At 33.4% G+C, this 23,505-nt stretch overlaps 1 protein-coding gene across 2 annotated transcripts in view; it reads right to left on the reverse strand.

Annotated features, from left to right (window-relative positions):
• Positions 1-8,352: 8,352 nt before the first annotated feature.
• The window catches only part of IFNAR2 (interferon alpha and beta receptor subunit 2), a 38,682-nt gene continuing 23,529 nt past the window's right edge, over positions 8,353-23,505 (reverse strand). The window contains exons 6-8 of one of the 2 annotated variants that reach the window (XM_031959347.1): positions 19,807-19,969; positions 13,834-13,967; positions 8,353-10,561 (exon numbers count right to left, since the gene is read on the reverse strand). In XM_031959347.1, coding sequence (XP_031815207.1) covers positions 9,878-10,561; positions 13,834-13,967; positions 19,807-19,969 — 981 coding nt within the window. In that variant the 3' untranslated portion in view covers positions 8,353-9,877. The remainder of the gene's footprint in view (positions 10,562-13,833; positions 13,968-19,806; positions 19,970-23,505) is intronic. The other variant, XM_012546776.3, reaches the window with a different exon arrangement.

A 23,505-nucleotide genomic window follows, 5' to 3' on the forward strand; every position in this document is an offset into this window, starting at 1 on the left:
ATGGAGACATTTCTTAGACTTGGTTGGCTTAGAGGACAAAGACTGTTGAAGTCTTGACTTTCTCTCTCTCTCTCTCTCTCTCTCTCTCTCTCTCTCTCTCTCTCTCTCTCTCCCCCCTCCCCCCTCCCCACCTCCCATCAGACAGGTGCATGTGTGTGCGTGACACACACCTACCTACCTTCATCTGAACTTGCTAGGTTGTCCTTCTGTTAGATTTGTCAATCTGACAGAACCAGCTTCTAATTTGTGGATAGCTGGATCTAAACAAAGCATCTAGATACTGGAGATTCAGAGGTGTAAAAAATAGTTTAATTTCAAAGTGAGGAAAGTAGCTTGAAAGCAAATTATTCTCCCTAAGAATGAGAGACTCACTTGCTTTTGGCAGAGATAGGGTTTTTGAGTATGAAAACCATAAATGGCTGGAGTGCCACAGGCATTCTTGGGTCTTGAGTAAACAGTCTCTAAGTCAATAAGGTTATGGAGTCTTGTGGTTATTCAGTGGGGTGCACCCCCTAGGAAAGGGGGGTGGGGACTTTTTACTCTTGAGTAGCAGCAGAGCACCTGATTCAGTTCACATGGCCCTTACAAGCACAGGGAATTGTTAATCAAGTCAAGGGGTTTGAACAATCACTTTGCTGCAGGCTCAGTTTTCAGGTCAGGGTCCCTAGAAAGCAGGAAAGCGCCAACAAATCTAAATGGTTAGTATTATCATTATACATATCAGCATCTCATACTGATTGACATATGTATTATATATATATATATATATATATATATATGATTTTGATTATTTCTACATTCATCTCTACATTTATTTCCACTTCACAGACTCATTCTGTCCAGTTAAAAGCCAAAAGACAGGGCTGTCACTCCTTGGTTACTGCCCTAGAACACATAGCCTACCCTCTACAGGATGCTAGCTGCAATCATGACATGACAGGGGGACAATAGTAATTATGTTGTGGGTAAAGTGGCTGGAATTTCCTCAGTGGAACATACACATTACTACTGTTGCTCCAGAGGCCTTTGGTTGGTGCAGAAGGGGGAAAGTTGGAAGCCTTGAATAATAGGAGGAGCAGGGGATCAGAGCACTTGGGAAAATGGATGAAGAGTAGGTGTAGTTGTTTTAGAGATAGGACCTACCATTGACTATTCCAGGGAGAAAGGTGTTTTGATCAATCTTTTTACCCATAGATTGATCTATCATATACCAGTTGAGCATGTGCCACAGTGCCTTTGGAGTTTTTCAGTATCCCTTCAGAGTGCTTCCTTCTTTGGAGATCACTGTGGTAGATAACACATAATTCATTTCTTCTTCTCTTTGGCTCATTTGTCAATTGGGGAATGACTCTTTATATGTGTGTGTGTGTGTGTGTGTGTGTGTGCGTGTGCATGTAAATACATATATATGTGTGTGTGTATATATATATGTATATATATAAACTTGGTTTAGTTCTCTATATATTTATGAAATGAGATCTTTTCAGAGAAACTTACTGTAAATTCTTTTGATACTACATCATTATCTATGGTAAGTTTTAGCAAAATTTCATTTCTCTGATTATTTCCTTTAATTGTATCTATTTTTACTTTTGCTTTGACTGAGATCATGATTGTGACTCCTGCCTTTTTAACTTCAGGTGAAGCATAATATGTTTTGCTTGAGCTCTTTATTTTAACTCTGTGTCTTTCTGTTTAAAGTGTGTCTCACTATAACATATTCTTAGAATCCTGTTTTCCAGTTCATTCTGCTATACAATTTCACTTTATGGGTGAACTCATACCATTCGCATTCACAGTGATGATTCCTAGTTGTATTTTCTTGTATCCTAGTTTCTTCCATTTATCCTCTCTCTTTTTATCTTGTCCCTCCTCAAAAGTCTATTTTGCTTCTGACCATTGCCTCCTTTAGTCAGTCCTCCCTTTTGTCAGTCCCTACCTCCGTGTCTCTTATTCCCTTCCCTTCTAATTTCCCTAATTGGTGAGAAAGATTTCTATACCTAATTGAGCATATGTGTATTCTTTTCTCTTTTAACCAATTCCGGTAAAAGGGAGGTTCAAGTGTTGCCTATCACCCTCTCTTTTCCCCATCCATTATAAAAACTCTTCCTTGCAAATCTCTATGTGAGAAAATTTCTCCTATTTTTCCTCCCCCTTTCCCTCTTCTTCCCATGCATACCTTCTGACTACTTCCCAGAATAACTGACTCATACTCACACCCCTTTTAAAAACAGATTCCATTTGTCTTCTGCAATAATGATAAAGTTCTTAAGAGTTATGTTATTGTATTATTGTCCCATATAAGAATAATTCCTCTTTCATGCTTACCTTTTATGCTTCTCTTGAGTCTTTTATTTTCATGTTAAAATTTCTATTCAGTTCAGGTCTTTTCCTCAGGAATGCTTGAAAGTCCTTGATTTCATTAAATATCTATCTTTCCTCCTGAAGGATTATGCTTAATTTTGCTGGGTGATTCTTAATTGTAATCCTAGCTCCTTTCTTTGCCTTCTAGAATATCATATTCCAAGTCCTCTGCTCCTTTAATGTAGACGCAGTTAATTTTGTGTGATTCTAACTATGGCTCTGTGATATCTGAATTGTTTCTTTCTGACTGACCTGAGAGCTCTGGAATTTGTCTATTATATTACTGGGAGTTTTCATTTTGGGATCTCTTTCAGGAAGTGATCTGTAGATTCTTTGAATTTTATTTTACTCTGGATCATAGACAGTTGGACAGTTTTCCTTAATAATTTCTTGAAATGTAGTGTCCAGAATATTTTTTGTTGTTGTTGTTCATGTCATTCAAGTAGTATAAAATCCTTAAAATGTCTTATCTCTATTTTCCAGGTCAGTTGTTTTTCTGATGTGATATTTCACATTTCCTCTACCCTTTTTTTTCATTCTTTTGATAGTTTTTTTTTTTTTATTGTTTCTTCATGTCTCATGGAGTCATTAGCTTCTACTTGCCCAATTCTCATTTTTAAGGAATTCTATTTTCAGTTACTTATAATACCTCTTTTCCTATTTGACCAAACTCTGTAGAAACGCTGAAGAAAACTTCAGTGAATTTATGTACTTCCCCTTCATTAGGCTAATTATCTTTGTTAAGGAGAATTTTTTTTTTTTTATCATTTTTTGGTGCCCTTTTTTTTTAATCAAGCAGTTAGTTCTCTTTTCATAATTTCCTTGTATCACTCTCATTTCTTCCCCCAAAATTTCCTTGACCATTGTTATCTCTTTTTTATAACTGTTCCAGAAATTTTTGTTGGGCTTGTGTTCAATTAGCACTTTTCTTTGAGGCTTTGGTTATAGCTTATTTTACATTATTGTCTTCTTTTGAGGTTATATCTTGCCATTGCTTTTTTTAAAAAATCAATTCCTTTTTTGTTGTTTGCTCATTTTTTCCAGGTATTTCTTGACTTGGAACTTTATGTTAAAATTGAGCTCTGCTCAACTGGGGATGGGGGGAAGCATTTTTAATGCTGCTGTTTTCAAAGCTAGTTCTGATATTTTTTCTTTGCTTCCAGGGTTTTATGATGTAAGGAAATGTGTGATCCCTGATCCCCTTCTCTATGCACTGGTCTTTATCTAGGAAGTGTGTGTGTGTGTGTGTGTGTGTGTGTGTGTGTGTGTGTGAGAGAGAGAGAGAGAGAGAGAGAGAGAGAGAGAGAGAGAGAGAGAGAGAGAGATGATCAGACTTGCATTTTGCCAAAGATAAATTTAATAGCTTAGTAGGTAATGGACTGATGTGGGGAAAGACTGAGGGAGGGTGACCAACTAAAAGGCTACTGAAATAATCTAGGTATGAAGTGATGAGAGCTTTCATTTGGTTTGTGGTGGTTTTGTAGGAGAGAAGGGAGGAATATAGAATAATGCTATATTTGCTAAGATTGAGCCAAAACGACTTGGCAACTGATTAGATATGAGGAGATAGTCAGGAGTTGAAAATTCCCCTAGGTTTTGAGCCTAAGGGACTAGGATGGGTGGTGGTGCCTTTAACAGTAATATGTTAGCAAAAGGGGAAGGCTTCAGAGAAAAGATGAGTTAAGTTTTTAGACTTATTGAATTTAAGACGTTTACAAGGCATCCCATTTGAAATATCTAAAAAACTGTTGGAGATATGAGACTGGAAGAGAGGTCAGGGATGGACAAATAGATCTGAGAATCATCTAGATAGAGATGATAAATATGGGAACTGATAGGATGAAACAATATAGAGGGAGAAAGGAAGAGGGCCCAGGATAATGTCCTGTTGGACACCCACAATTAGCAGGGAAGACCTGGATGAAAATAAGCAAAAACGATTGAGAAGGAGGTATCAGACAGGTACAAGAACCAGGAGAGGCCAATGTCATGAAAACATAGGAAGAATAGAGAATAAGGAGAAGGTGATCAGCAGTGTCAAAGGCTGCAGAGAAGTCAAGGTTGAAAACTGAGAAATGGTTATTAGATTTTGTAGATTTTGTACCTTATCCTTGAAAGGAAGAATAAATATAGAAATTAAAAGTATAGGAGATGGATAGATCAAAGGAAAAGGTCATAGGGAAGACTTGGGCATATTTTTAAGCAGTAGGGAAATAGCTAATAGATGTGGAAAGATAAAAGATTAGTGGGATAGGATGAAAGGGGGTGGCAATCTGCTGGAGAAGACAGGATCAAATAGGATTACTTTTACATTTAATTGTGCATTTTATCCTATATTCAATGTAAAGCTATTGTATATCTTTAAGTAGGGAGAATGACGTGGTTAGAACTGTGTTTAAGGAATATTAATTTTTATAACTATGATGAATTGAAGAACAGAGAATATAAAGAGGGAGAAAGATTGGGAGGCAATTGCAATAGTCTAGGTTAGAGGTGATAATGGTCTATACTAAGGTAGAGGTTACATGAGTGTTGAGAAAGTGATTTATGGAAGAGAATTTAAACAGATAGAATTGATAAGAACTAGTAAATGCTTGAAAATGGGAGCAGAAGAAAGCATCAGGCAACACAGTGAGTTTGCAAACTTGGGTGGCTGGAAGGGAGGTAGGAAATAAGGAATTTGGAGGAGGACTAGCTTTAGGAGGAAAATATTTAGTGAAAATTTTAGGTGCATTGAAATAATACATTCTAACCTGTGTGTGAATTACCTCCTATGTTCACACAATTGTAAAAAGCAGTGTTGAAATGGCATTAAAATATACTTTGTATTTCTAATCAAATTTCAATCATTTTAGACATTTAAAAAAAGATAATAAAAGTGATATTACATGGATTATTAAGACAGATTATGAATTCTCTTTGGAAATAGACATGTATCTTAGGAACAGGGAGATGGACTAGATAGAGATATTTTAGTGCCTACTTTTAAAAATTTTAAATAGTATTCCCACCCCCAATTGCATGTCAAGACAATATTTAGTATTCATTTTTACAAGATTTTGAGCAATTTATTCTTTCTCTCCTTTTCCAAAATTGATAGACAATTTGGTATTGGTTATACACATGCTATGATATAAAACATTTCCACATTAGTCATAGTTGTGAAAGAAGAAACAAATCAAAAATAAACATGAAAAAGAATAAAGTCAGTAAAAAAAAGTATGCTTTGATCTGCATTCAGAGTCTATAAGTTTCTTATCTGGGTGGGGATAGCATTTTCCAGCAAGAGTCTTTTGCATATGTCTTACTTAGATCAATGTGTTGTTGAGAAGAGTTGAGTTATTCATAGTTGATCATCACACATTGTTGTAGATCCTGTGTACACGTTTCCCTAATTTTGTTCATTTTGCTTTTCATCAGTTTGTATGAATCTTTCCAGCTTTTCCTGAAATCTTCCTGTTCATTATTTCTTATTGCACAATAATATTCCATTGCATTCATATTATACAGCTTGTTTAGACATTTCTCAGACATACACACCTTTCAGTTTCCATATGCTATAAATATTTTTTGGACTTGTAGGTCCTTCTCTTTTTTAGTAATTTCTTTGAAATGCCACTTACTAGTGGTATTGCTAGACTTCCCGAATTATTTTCCAGAATGGTTGGGTCAGTTCACAACTCCACCAACAATGCATTAGTGTCCTAATTTTTCAATCCTCTTCAGTATTTATCATTTTCCTTTTTTTGTTTTATTAGTCAATCTGATAATTGTTTTAAATTTTATTTCTCTAATCAAAAGTAATGTAGACTACTTCATATGCCTAGAGAGAGTTTTGATTTCTTCATCTGAAAATTGTCTGATCATATCATTTTACCATATATCAGCTGGGGGAATGGCTTGTATTCTTACACATTTGATTCAGTACCCTATATATTTGAAAAGTAAGGCCTTTTATCACAAACTTTTGCTATAAAGATTGCTTCCTAGCTTTCTGCTTTCCTTCTAATCTTGGTTGCATTGGTTTTGTTCATACAAAAGCTTTTTAACTTCCTATAATCAAAATGATCAATTTTACATTTTATAATGTTTTCTCTCTCTTGTTTTATCATGAATTCTTTCCTTTTTCCATAGATCTGACAGGTAGACTATTTCTTGCTGTTCTAATTATGGTATTAAACTATGTTTTAAATTATATAATATGATACATATATTTTCTGCATTTTTATTTCTAATTTTTTTCTGTATCATCTGCTGACCTTCCACAAAGTCTGTGGCTTCCACAAAACTCCAAATTTCTCAATTAATTTCTCATGCTACATTGAAATAATGATGTGGAAAGTCGAAATGGGAAAGGGATAACTGTGTATCTTGGAACTAAAACTTTATTAGATGATGACCTCATTTCTAAAATATATAGGGAATTGACTCAAATTTATAAGAATTCAAGCCAATATCCAATTGATAAATGGTCAAAGGATAAGAACAGACAATTTTCAGATAAAAAACTGAAACCAATTCTAGTCATATGAAAAGGTGGTCTACAGCTACGCCCAGAGAAAGAACTCTGGGAGATGACTAAAAACCATTACATTGAATTCCCAATCCCTATATTTATGCCCACCTGCATTTTTGATTTCCTTCACAAGCTAATTGTACAATATTTCAGAGTCTGATTCTTTTTGTACAGCAAAATAACGGTTTGGTCATGTATACTTATTGTGTATCTAATTTATATTTTAATATATTTAACATCTACTGGTCATCTTGCCATCTGGGGGAGGGGATGGGGGGTAAGAGGTGAAAAATTGGAACAAGAGGTTTGGCAATTGTCAATGCTGTAAAGTTACCCATACATATAACCTGTAAATAAAAGGCTATTAAAAAAAAAAAAAAGGTGGTCTAAATCTCTAAATCACTATTGATCAGAGAAATGCAAATTAAGACAACTCTGAGGTACCATTACACACCTCTCAGATTGGCTAAGATGACAGGACAAAACAATTACAAATGTTGGAGGGCATGTGGGAAAACTACAATACTAATACATTGTTGGTGGAATTGTAAACTGATACAACCATTCTGGAGAGCAATTTGGAACTATGTGTATACTCTTCGATCCAGCAGTGTCTCTATGGGGCTTATATCCCAAAGAGATCCTAAAGGAGGGAAAGGGACCCATATGTGCAAAAATGTGTGTGGCAGTCCTTTTTGTAGTGGCAAGAAATTGGAAACTGAGTGGATGCCCATCAGTTGGAGAATGGCTGGATAAGTTATGGTATATGAATGCTATGGAATATTAATTTTCTAAAAGAAATGATCAGCAGGATAATTTCAGAGAGGCCTGGAGAGATTTACATGAACTGATAGCTAAGTAAAGTGAGTAGAACCAGGAGATCATTGTATATAACAACAGCCATGTTATATGATCATAAATTCTGACTCTTCAACAATGAGATGATTCTGGGCAATTCCAATGGTTTTGTGATGAAAAGAGGCATCTGCACCCACAGAGATGACTGTGGGGACTGAGTATGAATCACAACATTGTATTTCCCTTTTTTTGTTGTTTGTTTGCATTTTGTTTTCTTTCTCATTTTTTTGCTTTTTGATTTGATTTTTCTTATACAGCATGATAATTGTGGAAATATGTATGGAAGAACACGTTTAACCTGTATTGGATTACTTGCCATCTAAGGGAGAGAGAGTGGGGGGAGGGAAGAGAAAAAATTTGGAACAAAATTTTGCAAGGGTGACTGCTGACAATTATCTATGCATATGTTTTAAAGATAAAAAGCTTTAATAATGAAAAAGAGTTTATCAGAGAAGCTTGCTGCAAAGATTTCCATCCTAGTCATCTACTTTCTTTGTAATTTTAACTATTAATTTTGCTTGTATAACTTTTTTTTTTTTTTTTTTTTTTTTTTTTTTTTTTTTTTTTTTTTTTTTTGCTGAGGCATTTGGGGTTAAGTGACTTGCCAGGGTCTGACAGCTAGGAAGTATTAAGTGTCTGAGGTCACATTTGAACTCGGATCCTCCTGACTTTAAGGCCAACTAGCTACTCCTTGTACAAAGTTTTAAAGAAAATTTGGTAAATGAAATTGTTCTATTTACTTTTTGTTCATGAACTATTTTACTATTTACAGATCTGAAAATTAATTTCCTCTTTACTCTTCTAACACATTTGTGATGTCACTCTTTGGTGTATGGAATGAGATTGTTCTATATCTAATTCCTGCCACTCTGCCTTCCACTATTCCCAAAAGTTTTTGTCAGACACTGGGTTCTTATTCTGGAAGCAGCAGTCTTTGTGTTTATCAAACAGCACCTGCTGGCCTCATCACCCAGGAGGAAGTATGGAGAAAGAGACTTTAACAGCCCTATCTTCTCTCTCATTGCAGAAATATGAGGAAGTACTAGGGCAAAGCGCTGAATAATTTGCCATAAAAGAATCCTGAATTAAATATTTTTATACTGTTTTTCTCATACAAGAATGTTTCAATCTAGGGAGAAGAGGGGGAAATGAATGCAATATACATAAAAGACATCAACAAAATAAATTAAAATAAAAACAAAAAATCCTCCATGATGCTTTGTAGCCAGTTGCATTATTTTCCTTATTTACCTAATTCTTTGTTTTATACTTATATAAAGGAGCTATGCTTCCTCCCCTGAGTTAACTGGCCTAGGGATCCATTTGAACCACTTAATTAACAGCTTTTCACCTTACTAATAAATTGATATAGCTCACCTCAATTTTCTTTTATTAAATTCTGCTGAGACAAAATCTAAGTTCTTTGATGTCAAATTCTGTTGTTCTAATGCTAAACCTAACTGAAAGCCACTGAACAAATTAATGACTTGCTACTCTTCCTGATTATATGCATCCATGTTTCCATGATATTCCTTGACTTCACCTAGTTTGCCAGTTCCAATTTATTAGTTTTATCTGTTTCTTATATGAACCAGCAATTTCGTTCTTAACTTTTTATCTTATCCCTTCCCTCCCCTCTCTTAGGTCTGAATTTTTCTGCTTCCTAAAAACATCTAACTTCTGGCTCAGGAAACTCTTATATATAACAGTAAATCATGATGGATGATCTTCATTCTGAGCAATACCACTGAACAAATTTCAAGTCTAGTAAAAGTAGTTTAATATAGAGCACTTTCACTTTAAGGTATTTATATAATATACATAAAAATGCTACACATATGTATAACAATGTTGTATATGTGTTATATATATATATGTTATACAGTGTTACACATAAAAAATTTGCTTCACATCACCCTATACATATAGTTTACATATTTGACTTTTACAATGAGAGTTGTATACATTGTCTGATCTCCTTAATTTTCCCTTGAGTCTTTGGGACCACATATAACTAGTGACAGAGAGGAGAGACATAGAGAAAGACACAGACACACACATACACACACACAAAACCACACACAAACAATAAGATATCATCTTATATTCATGATGTCTATGAGTTTAACTTATTAGGAGTTATCTTCTTATATAATCATTTCCTAAGTCCACTTCTGACTCTGAAGTAACACTTTCATCAGAGGAAGCATTTTCAGACCAGAGATCTTTAGATGGGACATGGAAAAGTGGTGTTTTTACACATGTAGCATGAGTTATATGTTTCAATTCAATTTCATCTGAATTCACTAAATTGATTTTTTCTTCTTGCACAGGCAATAATATTTGAGCAGCATCTTCTTCAGATGTTGTATCATTTCCAGGGTCTCCCACAAATACAGTACTTAAATTCACATTAAAATTAAAACAGTCTTCTGATCTAGAAGAAAAGTTACTATCTTCAGAAAGATTGCTCCAGATACGGCATATTCTACTTTCATCTGGGCCAGATTTTACTTGATATGATGTGGCACTATCTGTGTCAGTCGCAGGAGGATCAAACTCTGGACTTTCAGTTTCATCTGGGTCAGAATCATTGGAATTATATTCTTTCCAGGTGAATTTGGAGTTCTGACTTAGGGATCTAGGGCTAAAGCCATTCATGGTATAGTTATTTTCTATTTTCTGAGTTGATTCATTATCACTGTCACTTTTGTCATCACTCTCATTAAACATTTTTTTCTTCTTTGTCTTTTCAATGACGTCTGCCCTTGTAACCTTCTCATAAGGCAATTGAAGTGGACCAGGTATGATAGATGGGAAATCCTTTAAGAGAATAGAAGGGGAAGAGGAAGAGAGATTAATGCTCAAGTTTTGCTTTTGATAGTTTATCAACAACCATAATTGCAATTTCAAAATCAAGAACAGTAAACTCCTCAGCATATTAGATTGCAAAATAACTACAAAGTGTGTAAAGTATCTGAGTGCTAATTTTCCAACATATATTTAATACCTGAATATACAAATGTAAAACGTTCTTTAAAGCAATACAGAACAACCTAAACTGTTGGAGGGATAGTCAGTACTTATGGTGGTGTTGTGACAATATATTCAAATGCTACTATAAAAATTAATTTACAGATGCTTTATTAATTTATAGATTTATAATGCTACACATGTGATAATGCTACACATGTTCAAAGTCAAATAGGAACATGGATCCCTGCTGTAGCATAGTAACTTAGAAAACCACAAATTAACATTATCAATGTTGCACTGTATTTTAAAAATTTTGTTCATTTACATTTTAATTTGATTCAGGGTGACAAGTTTGATGCCTCTCTGCTATACAAATCAAATTACCAAGAAGCTACTTTGCAGATTTAGATAAAATAGTACCAAAATTCATATTTGGAGGAACAAAAAAAAATATAGATTTGTGAGGGACATATATTTTTAAAAGGCAGAATGAAGGGGGAATAGTACTTCCAGACATTATATTATAAACTATATTATAAAGCAATAATCATCAAAAGCATTGAGGACTAGCTAAAATTTTTAAAAAGTAGATCAAAGAAGAAGACTGGCTAGGAAAAAATCAGGAATAAACTAGCTCAGCATTTGATTGATTAACTTATAAAAATACCTAGGAAAGAATTCCATATGATAGAATAAAAAAACAGGCTTCACATGACCCTTACATGTAACAGACATAAATGATTCTGATCACATTCATTATTAAGTCAACCTTAACCTGACATATGACTTTTTATATATTAAATTGATGTATCTCAAACTATATAGTGATCTAGTGGTATACTGGATAATTTATTTCTTGTTAATAAATCTGAAATCTTTTATTAATTAACTCAAGTTCCCACTCTAAGTATTCATTATTTAGCTAATTAGAGAACCCTTTCTAATTAGTAATTATAGGTGTTTAAATTTCTGAATATACTGTCATTTATTAACAAATTAGGGCAATTAAAATATAGATACCATATATTGTCACTGACCATCATCATCACAAGTCACTTCACATGTTCAAAAATTTCTGTAATTGACTTTACTGGAAATTTGTCTAAAATATGATTAAAGTTTCTTAAAACATTATCTTCACATTTCTCTTGAGGATCAGTATTTTTTTTTCTCTTGAATAAACACACAAAAAAGGTCTTTCCTTAAATATACCATTATCTCCTTACTGACTTCATAAAGTTCTCTTTATAGGTTCTGCTCTTAAATTAGCACTGAAAACAGTTCTGATAAGAAGTCCATTCTCACCTTCTCTCTATGTTATGTAAATTCTGCAAAGATCCTCATGGATCACAGATAAACACACACTTTCTCACTGACTTAACAAAGACACACATAATATAAACTCTTCATAGATCCTCAAAGATCTATAAACACATTGTTTCACTGATTCAATAGGGAGAGGTACTTCAGTCATTCTCTCAGTTGACTTTTCATAGATCCTCATGGATCACAGTTAAATGCACATATCTTTTCTTTGACTGCATAGGAAAAGGCATTTCGTATCAATCTATTTCTTTTTTAAAAACTTAATTTTTGCTTACTCCATTTCTTAACTGTCACTTCAAATTATTTTATTATTTTCTCTCAAATAACCTGAGATTTTAAACCTACAGTAGTAATGCTTAGAGTCTATGTGATACAAATAATCAGATAAAGAAGCATATTGGGAAAACTGGAAGAAGTATAGTAGAAATTAGGTATAGAATAAGAATTTAGACTTGTAGAACTGATTATATCCTATACATATTTATGAGAAATGAAGGTGGTGCAGTGGATAAAATACCAGGCCTGGAGTCAAGACCTTCATTCAATTCCAGCCTCGGACATTCAATTTACCAAAGTAAACTTTGGTAAGTTACTTGATCTTGTATACCTCAGTTTCCTCATCTGTAAAGATCATAAAGAGTTATATAAGTCTGTAAAGGGCAGGAACTTTGGAGAAATATTCTTAAGGCTCAGTATGATTGATTTAGTCCTACAACAAGATATTAACTCAGTGGAATTGATAAGACAATAGTTATCCAGTTTTACATGTACTTAGTACTTAATATAATTCTACAAGATTGATACCTATGATGATGTACTTGTAATAGCGTATATAAGAGCCAACAAGGACTGAGAGAGAGACATTCCATCTCTCACTATTGTGGTGGCTGGCCTGTCTTCCTTCATTTCTCCACTGAGACCAAGACCTGTCAGAAGGGCCTCCAGAAAACTAGCTGAGTCCTGGGCAAGGAGACAGACTGTGAAGGAGACAATAAAGACATTTGGACTTTATCTCTGGCTATTCTCGTGGTGATTACTCTGCCAAAACGCAGGCTGGTCCCAAGACCTCCAGAAAGCTAACCAGAACATTACATAAGATTGAAATGACAGAACAACAATATGGGCAAAGCACTCTAGTAAATTCTGGGGATACAAACAGGAAAGTAAGACAATCTCTATTCTCAAGGAATGTCATTATACTGTAGTAGCAATGAATATAATAAACACAGAGAAGCAGGGGAAAATTTATATGAACTGAAAAAGTAAAGTATAACAATGAAAGCAATATACACAATGACTACAAAATAAATAGAAGAACAATCCCTATCAAACAAATGAAACTGAATATTGTGTAATTATAATGATTCATCTTAGCTTCATGTAAAATATTTGAAGCATTTTTTAGGGGTATACATTGCATATGATGTTGGGGTTTTTCAATATCTTGGTTACTTTAGTTTAATTGTTCTTTGTCATTTTCCTTTTTTGTTAATAAGTGATAGCACTCTGAGGGGAGTTGAAGAGGAATTTTTTGGGAAATGTAAGTCACATTAAAAAATAATTTTTTATTTAAAAAAATAGTAGGAGAAATATTGGAAACTTTTAATTTCACTGAGGAAACAAGACATATATCCAAGAAATTGTTAAGGAACAATTCAAAGGAGCATTTGCCTTGGAAACCTTTCTTCCTTGTGAAGACTTTATAAGTAATCTTATGATTCATTGTGGACAGAATGAAAAGATAATTGAACCTTCTATGAATAAAAACAAAGAAATGACATAAAAGTACATACCAGTGCTTTGGGAAAATGTTTTTTTTTCTTGCATATATATTCTGTTTTTTTTAGGAATATCACAGAAATTATTATTGGGAAGATGATAAAACATGTAGCAAATATTAATGGCATTGCAATGATTTCTTCTGACTCTGCAAATGAAAGTATAAATGAAATTATTTAAAATAAAATTCAATATGTGTTCAAGGAGAACATAAAACCTTTATTTTTTAAAACCAGGAATTCAAAATTTGTGAACTTATAATAGATGAAGGATTTTTTTAACTAAAAATTTTAAATTATTTACGAAAAAGAAAGTAAAGTACATTTTATACATGTCCATTGCATTCAGTAATTTATGGACCATTTTAAAAAAGGTTAACAAAGTCATAAAAAAATAGTCCTGTTTGTTTTTGTGACTCCTTATGAATTTTTTTCTATTCATTCTAAAAATATTGTAGTCCTTATGTTTATCCTAATTTATATAATATTTTTGATTTCTTCACTCTATATTATATCATGGCTTTCCAGATTTCTTTATATTTTTCATATTCTTCCTTTATTATGCTGAAATCTTGTTTCATTAAACTCATATACTATAATTTGTATAGCCTTTCCTCAAATAATTGAGACAGCTAATTTCCAGAATTTTTTTTTAAATCAGAAAAAGTTCAGTAGGTTACATTCTTATACAGGTTATGGATTTTTCCATTCATAATTGTCTCCTGAGAGCATTAGACTAGGCTAGAAACTATTCAAAGCATTACCAACAAAGGTGGTGGTTGTTTTTTGACTAGAGTGTTGATTTTTTTTTTTTAACCAACATTGCCATTTTAAATGGTAAATGGTGCTATATTGTGAAGATACAAGGCTAGCTTTAGAATAAGTAATAACAGGGTTCATGTCCTCAATCTGGTCATGGGGAAATCATTTAATCTTGCAGTGCTTTAGGAGGTCCCCTAAATAGCAAATTCGTTGCTGATCTACATCTGTGAGGAGAGGTTCAACACCAGATGTTCTCTATGTAGATGAAATCACAGTCAAGGAACAAAAATACCATCTTAAAGGTTTTAAAGTTTTTCAAGATTTTGACTCAATATAAGAATTTGAACATTTTTCATGTGGTAATTGATAATTGATTTTTTTTCCCCCCAACCACTGCTTGGTTATATCCTTTTACATTTATTTATTTATTTTGGAGAATGGTTCTTAGACCTATATATTTATGTGAGTTCTCTGTAGATTTTAGATGTCAGCTTTTTATCAGAAATGTTTTTTGTAACTACTCTGAAGGAGTTATGATGAAAAATACAATCCATACCCAGAAAAGGAACTGATTGTGTCTGAATACAGATTGAAGCATTCTCTATTTCTCTCTCTCTTTATTTTTAACTTAATTTTTCTTGAGGATTTTTATTTTTATTAGGATGAGAGATCTATGTTTTTTCCTCCACAACTTGACCTCTATAGAAATATTCTGCATAACTTCACATCTGGTTTCTTAATTGTGGATGGAGATAAGGAAGAGAACCTAGGACTCAAAATTCTTAAAAACAGATGTTAAAAAATTGTTTCAAAAGTAACTGGGGGAAAATACTAAATAAATAATAAAGATTTTTTTAAAAAAATGTTGATTGCAAAGATTTCCCCTCATATGTTGCTTTCTTTATTTGAATGCACTGCTTCTTCTGGGGCAAAAATTTGTTTTGTTTTGTTTTTTTAAACAAAATAATATTAACTTATTTTGTCCCCATATCTTCTAATTGCTAACTAAATTACCCACACAATTTTCTGCAACAAATGTAATGTTTCGTTAAAATCTAATTTTTAATGATTTAAAAATACTTAGGTCTTTTTTTCAAAATGAATTGTTATTTTATTGTGTTTTATAAAATACTTGTTTTGATAATTGGTATAGCACTAAAACTGTAGGTTAACTTTGGTAATATTTAATTACTTTGGCATACACCAAATATAAACATTTAATCAATTCAGCTATTTAAGTTGTTCTTTATTTCTTTAAGGAGCACTTTTAAGAATAAAATCTATACCAGTGTTTTGTGTATGTCAATCAATAGAATGATTCTCCAAATATTTTATGCATTTTGTTATTTTGTTTGGAATGGGATTTCCTTTTCTATTATTGTTTCCTGGATTTTGTTAATATTATTTAGAAACAAAGTTTATTTTTGAGGATTTATTTTGTAGCCTGCAAACCTGCTGAAATTATTTTAATTATTAATTGAATAGGTATTAATTATTTTACTTAGTTTCTGTGGATTTCCTAGGATTTTCTAAATTGGCCTTCCTGGTTTTAGCAAATTGGGATAATTTTATCTCCTCTTTATCCATTTTCATTTATTTGATTTTATTCTTCACTTACTGCTTATACTAGCATTTCTTACAGAATTATATCAGTAGTGGAGAAAATGGACATTTTTTCTTTACATCTGTATTACTTAAGAAAGCTTCAATGTATCCTTATCACATTGGATGTTTGCTTTTAGTTTTGGATACATATTTTATATGACTTTTTTAAAAAGGTGCCTCTGGTGTAAACTTTGTAGGGTTATTTTTGTTGCTGATGCATATATGAGTGTTATGCTTTGTCAAAAGCTTTTTCTAAGTTGAAATAATCATGTAGCTTTAGATGTTTTTGTTTTGAATATGATTAATTATTCTGGTTGTTTTCCTAATATTGAACCATCTAGCATTCCTGGCAAAATCCAACTTGGTCTTGATGAATGATTTCATGAAAAAATATGGAGGACTATGCAAAGAATTTTTTTTTTTATAATTTTTTAATTGACATTGGTTAATGATATTGGTCTATGGGTTTTTTTTTAAAATATCATTAAAAAAGTCCTGTAATCTTCTTTCTTAATTTTTGAAAAAAAAATATTATTGGTCTTAAATGTTCTTTAAACATTTGACAGAAATGTCCTTTCCACTAAAACTTTATGTTACAAGACTTCTGACTCTCATAGTAGGTAATCCTATATAGTTTTTCCCAACCTTTTCATCCCTAAACTTTCTATGGCTCCCTTTCACCCCACATTCTCACCTGAGAATCCTTCCTCACATTTTACAGAAAAAATTGAGGCCATTTGCCATGAACTTTCTTTTTTCCTCTCTTCAACTCCTATCACCCAGATGCCTTCTGCCAATATGTCTTCCTTCACCTCAGTCTTATTTGAAGTGACTTTATTCCTTTACAAAGCTAACTCCTTTCCTTGTTCAAGGATCCCATTTCATTCCATCTCCTTCAACAGACTGTAACTTCTGCCATAACCACTTTTTCAGTTATTTTCAATCTCTCATTGTCTACTACTCATTTGCTAGTGCCTACAAACATATCCACGTCTCCCTCATCTTGAAAAAAAGCCTTACTTGATTCTCTCATGCTCGATAACTATTGTCCCCTTTCTCTTCTGCCCTTTGTTTCTAAATTCCTCAAAAAGGACATCTACAATGACTGTCTCCACTTTCTCTACTCCCACTCTCAATTTTGGATTATTCCCACCTTCTGCCTTTGCTTCTGCTGCATTATATGTTGCCAGATGAAGCTGGAGAAAAACACAAAACCATGCTGACTAGATCTGCTACAAATTTATGTAATGTAATAATGTAATTTATGTAATGAAATAATGTAATTGTAGAGGGCCAGAACTCTGAAAAGGTGTACCTGAATCTAAGTCAGCATGGTGCTTATAGTTAAGCACCTACTTAATGTGAGATAATGGTTCTTTAGTATACATATACTTAGTAGTTAGCATGTTGATGTAATGGTTCTCATAGTGAGCTGTAATGATGTAATCATACCAAGGTATTTAAGGGATGAGAAGGACTGAAAATGAGACATTCCATTTTTAACCAGGTGGCTCTCCTGCCTTCATCACTTCTCCACTAAGACCAAGGACTCGGGCTGATCCCGAGGTCCTCCAGAAAGCTAGCCAGAACATTACATGTTATGTAAAGTAATAGGCCCTTACTGAAGCAAGGCAATCTTTTCATAACTCCTCCATGATTTACTTCCCCACTAATCACAGAGACTTTTCCAAATCTTTTTCTCTCTCCTCAAACTTCCCATTACTTTTCTTTCTCTTTCCTGTCAGATGGGAATACTGCCTGTTATTACACTACAAATAATTAAGGTCATTTGTCAAGAATTTTTTATTCTCCACTTCTGTTCAACTCATACAGATATGCCTTCTACTATCTTCTTTACCCATTTCAAATAATGAAGTCACCCTTCTCTTTGCTAAGGTAAGCCCCACTATACCCATGAGTGATTCCATTCCATTCTGCCTTCTAACCCCCCTCCCCATTTACCTATTCTATATCCCTACCCCTTCTATTGCTTCCATTCACTTATCTTCAATCTCTCTTGGTCTGGCTATTTCCCTAATATCTACATATTATCTTCTTCATCCTTAAGAACCCTTCATGTACTCCATCCATCCCACTAAACATTATCCTTTATCTTTACTCCCTTTTGTTGCCAAACTTTGTGATCAAATTTGAACTCAAGTATTCTTGATTCCAGGTTTGGCACTTTATCCATGTGCCATCTAGCTATTCACTTGACTCCTACTTTACTGACACAATAAGGATTGTACTCCATCTTTTCCCCATGCCAAGTTCAAAATCTCTTAATATTAACTCCCTGCCCTCCCCATCTCCATTACTCTACCAAAGGAAAAGTTGATCTTTTCCTTGCCAAGACCAATCCTCCCACATATGTGCTTGATCTTACAGTTACGCCTTTCTCACCCAGGAACCTGTCAAACTGATCACTGCTCTTTTTTTCTCATCTTCAGTCTTACTGCCTACAAACACCTAAATCTGCTCTATCCTAAATAAATAAAATCTACTTAACTCTGAAATTCCCTCAGGCTATTCTTATATCTTTTTTCTACTGTTCAGTTGTTTAGTTATGTTCTACTCTTCATGACCATAGATTATACTGGCCATAGGGTTTTCTTGGCAGTGTGGAATGGTTTGCCATTTCTTGTTCCAGTAGATTTAGGCAAGCAGAGGTTAAGTGACTTGTCTCAGATCTTTTAACACTAACTTGTCCAGTGTTTGCTATATTAAGCTCTGGCAACTAAAGGAAAAAAAAAAATTCCTGACCTTAAAAATCTTATATTCTAATGAACGATATAACATAAAAATAAATTGATCCATAAAAAACAAATACAGAGGAGAGGGAAGATACAGGAAACACTGTAAGTCAAAATGATGTAAATTGAATCTTATTTCCACAGTAACAATGGTATAACTATGAGTTATTTTTCTGACCAAGGGCTGATACCTAGTATGTTAAATAAATCATCAACACCACATAACACCAACTAAAAATGTCTAATCTATTATAGAGGCTTCTAAAAAATAGAAAAATGAAAACAATACAGAAATCATTCACAATATAAAGTTACTCAAAAAAATATAGAAAAACAGTTGTCATATAGTCAATAGAACCCCAATCTTGAGTAAAGAATTGAGTTCAGCTCTTGCATCTGACATAGATTTCTGACCATTGGTAATTATCCATTTATCTCTAGGGTCTTCCATGCAACTTTGTTTTGGGAGTGGAAGGGTCCCATGTTCCTACACTGATGAAACAAGAAGCTCAGATCTAGTATGATATATGTTGTGTAAGATACAAAGTTTGCCACTGCTTCATATTTTTACTCCAGCAAATAGGAAGATGTAAGAACAAAGGTTCTTTAGGGAGACTTTTGGAGAATTTTTGGTCATCTTTGAGAAACCTTTTATGATAATTAAGGCTATGTACCAGAAATTTGAACAGTTAAGGAAAGTAAGTAGGAGAATCACATGCTGCAGTGGTAGCAGAGATGATGAGTGAATATACATGGAAAAATCATTAGCTATTTGTGAAAGCAGAACAGAAAATCTACTCTCTAATCCCACTTATTTTGTGTAACTCAAGAAACATTCAGAAGCAAAATATGCAAAATTACAACATACCTGATTCTTGGTTAGGAGAAAGGATGAAACATTTTAAGGGAGAGTGTGGTACGTTATTGGAAAATGTCTCCCAGTGAGCAGATATACAGTAATTTGAATTTGGCATCAGAGAGTCAATTACGATAGTTACATTTTCTCTGTCATCCATTTCAATGTTTAATTCCTGAAATGGGAACAAATATTTACCTTTAAAAAAGGTTTATTGTGAGCATAATATAGAACATCAATGTAGTTAATTAAGTTTGCTTTGCAGCTACTTTATATTTAAACGATAATTTCAATGCATAAAATGTCATAGCAAATTTTCTATAACTCCCTCTAAATTGGAAGATTTTGGTTTATGGAAGACCTTTGGTTTATAATTTGTCAATCTGTGGTCTAGAATCTAGTTGGCTAAATTTCTTAGGGGAAATAAGCAACATTGATCTTACTTAGCATTCTCTGCCAATCCCTCTGTGAAAGTCAGTAGCATAGAACTGTCGCTTCCCAAACAGGTACTTTAGGTTGGCCATAAACATGAAATATATATCTCTCAATTTGCATGTTGAGTTTTTGACCTTTCTGTGAATTGTCAGGTAACATTCTTCATTCTTGTTGGTCTTCTTGAGTAGTGTTTCTTTATATTTCAAAGTTGTTGTTATTTTTAACAATGTTAGTTATTGGATAAATTGTTCTTCTGGTTTTCTTCACTTTATTTAGTTCATTCATACAATTCTTCCCAGGTTTGTCTGAATCCATCTCTGCCGTTATATCTTACAGTATGATAATATTCCATTACAATGATTTGTTTAGTTATTCCCAAAATGATAGACATTATTTTGGTTTTCAATTCTCTGCTACAGAAAGAGTTCCTTCCTAATAAGTATTTTAATACATATGGGTCCTTACAATTTCTTTACCAGCAAGGCAGGGAAAGGGGATATTACATAGCCTAGCAGTGATATTGCTGGGTCAAAAAGCACGTACAATTTAGTGATTTTGGGAGAGTAATTTAAAACTGTTTTAGATAGAAACTGGACTAATTCACAGCTCTCATCTTTAGTAACAATGTCCCTTTAAAATTTTATAATTTGGAGGCACAGTGTAGATAGAGCACCAGCCCTGAAATCAGGAAGTCAGGAGGATCTGAGTTCAAATCTGATCTCAGACACTTTAACACGTCCTAGCTGTGTGACCCTGGACAAGTCACTTAACTCCAACTGCCTCAGCAAAAAAAAATTATAATTTACCTTTTTAGACAATCTGATGAGTGACACCTGGGACTTTTAAGAAATATTTTACTTTTTTTAATTTTAAGAGATGTTTTAATTTGCATTTTTATTTGGAACACTTTTTTCATTTGACTCTTAATAGCTTAAATTTCTTCCTTTGAGAACTACTTGTTCATTTCCTGTGATCTTTCATTCTACAGGGGATTAGCTATCCTTATATATTTGAATAAGTTCCTTATATACCTGAAATATCAATGCTTTATCAGAGACACATTTTACAAAGTTTTTTTGGTCTCAATTAACTGTTTCTTTTTTAATTTTAAGAATACTCATTTTGTTTCTGCAGAGGCTTTTCAATTTAAGGCCATCAAAACTGTCCATTTTTAATCTCCTGTGATCCTCCTATCCCTTCTTTGTTCATAGACTTTTTATATCCATGGATAGATGCAAAAGGTATGTCTTTCTTCGCTTTCAAATTTATTTATGATGAGACCTTTAACTTCTAGAACATGTATCCATTTGGAATTATTATGGCACATAGCATAAAATAGTGGTCTAAACCTAATTTTTACAAGACTTGTTTTCTGATTTATATAGCAATTTTGGTTAAATTGTGTGCATTTATTTTAATACTAGGAGTCTTTGGGTTTATTGAACATTATGTTTATATATGGGAGCAACTGAGTGGCACAATAGATATAGTGCCAGGGTTCAAATCAGGAAGACTAATCTTCTTAAGTTCAAATCTGGCCTCAGACACTTAGTAGCTATGTGATCCCAGGTAAATTGCCTCACACACAAAAATGTAAGGACTCAAGGCCCAGAGAGTTGAAATGATTTGCCCCGTGTCACAAGGCAGAGGCAGAGTAAGAATTTTATTTATTTTGCTTATTCTTGTATCCTGCTACTTTGCTTAAGTTATCATTTTATTAATTTTTAGTTGAATCTCTAGGGTAGACCATTATATCTGCAAAAATAGATCACTCTGAACTCAAGTATTTGACAGGAATTTCTGGGGAAACTGGAAGATAGTATGGCAGAAACTAAGTAGAGACCAATATCTTACACCCTATACCAAGATAAGGTCAAAATGGGTATATATAATTTAGACATAAAGGGTGATACTATGAGCAAATTAGGAGAAAAATGATACTTTGCCTGTCAGATCTTTGGAGAAGAAAGATTTATGATCAAATAAGAAATAGAGAATATTATTAAATGCAAAATGGATAATTTTTTTTTATTTAATAGCCTTTTATTTACAGGATATATACATGGGTAACTTTACAGCATTAACAATTGCCAAACCTCTTGTTCCAATTTTTCACCTCTTACCCCCCCACCCCCTCCCCTAGATGGCAGGATGACCAGTAGATGTTAAATATATTAAAATATAAACCAGATACACAATAAGTATACATGACCAAAACGTTATCTTGCTGTACAAAAAGAATCAGACTCTGAAATATTGTACAATTAGCTTGTGAAGGCAATCAAAAATGCAGGTGTGCATAAATATAGGGATTGGGAATTCAATGTAATGGTTTTTAGTCATCTCCCAGAGTTCTTTCTCTGGGCATAGCTAGTTCAGTTCATTACTGCTCCATTAGAAATGATTTGGTTTGTAGTGGCTAGAAACTGGAAACTGAATGGATGTCCATCAGTTGGAGAATGGCTGAATAAATTGTGGTATATGAAAATTATGGAATATTACTGTTCTGTAAGAAATGACCAACAGGATGATTTCAGAAAGGCCTGGAGAGACTTACACGAACTGATGCTGAGTGAAATGAGCAGGACCAGGAGATCATTATATACTTCAACAACAATACTAGATGATGACTAGTCCTGATGGATCAGGCCATCCTCAGCAACAAGATCAACCAAATCATTTCTAATGGAGCAGTAATGAACTGAACTACCTATACCCAGAAAAAGAACTCTGGGAGATGACTAAAAAACCATTACATTGAATTCTAGTCCCTATATTTATGCACACCTGCATCTTATCCTTCACAAGCTAATTGTACAATAATTCAGAGTCTGATTCTTTGTACAGCAACAATAATGTTTTGGTCATGTACTACTATTGTGTATCTAGTATATTTAATATATTTAACATCTACTGGTCATCCTCATTTAGGAGGCGGTAGAGAAATGTGGAACAAGAGGATTTGGCAATTGTAATGCTGTAAAATTACCATGATATATCCTGTAAATTAAAGGCTATTAAAAAAAAAAAAAAAAAAGAAATGATTTGGTTGATCTCGTTGCTGAGGATGGCCTGATCCATCAGAACTGGTCATCATCTAGTATTGTTGTTGAAGTATATAATGATCTCCTGGTCCTGCTCATTTCACTCAGCATCAGTTCGTGTAAGTCTCTCCAGGCCTTTCTGAAATCATCCTGTTGGTCATTTCTTACAGAACAGTAATATTCCATAATATTCATATACCACAATTTATTCAGCCATTCTCCAACTGATGGA

This window comes from Sarcophilus harrisii, chromosome 3 (genome assembly GCF_902635505.1).
Source record: "Sarcophilus harrisii chromosome 3, mSarHar1.11, whole genome shotgun sequence".
NCBI classification, from domain to species: domain Eukaryota; kingdom Metazoa; phylum Chordata; class Mammalia; order Dasyuromorphia; family Dasyuridae; genus Sarcophilus; species Sarcophilus harrisii.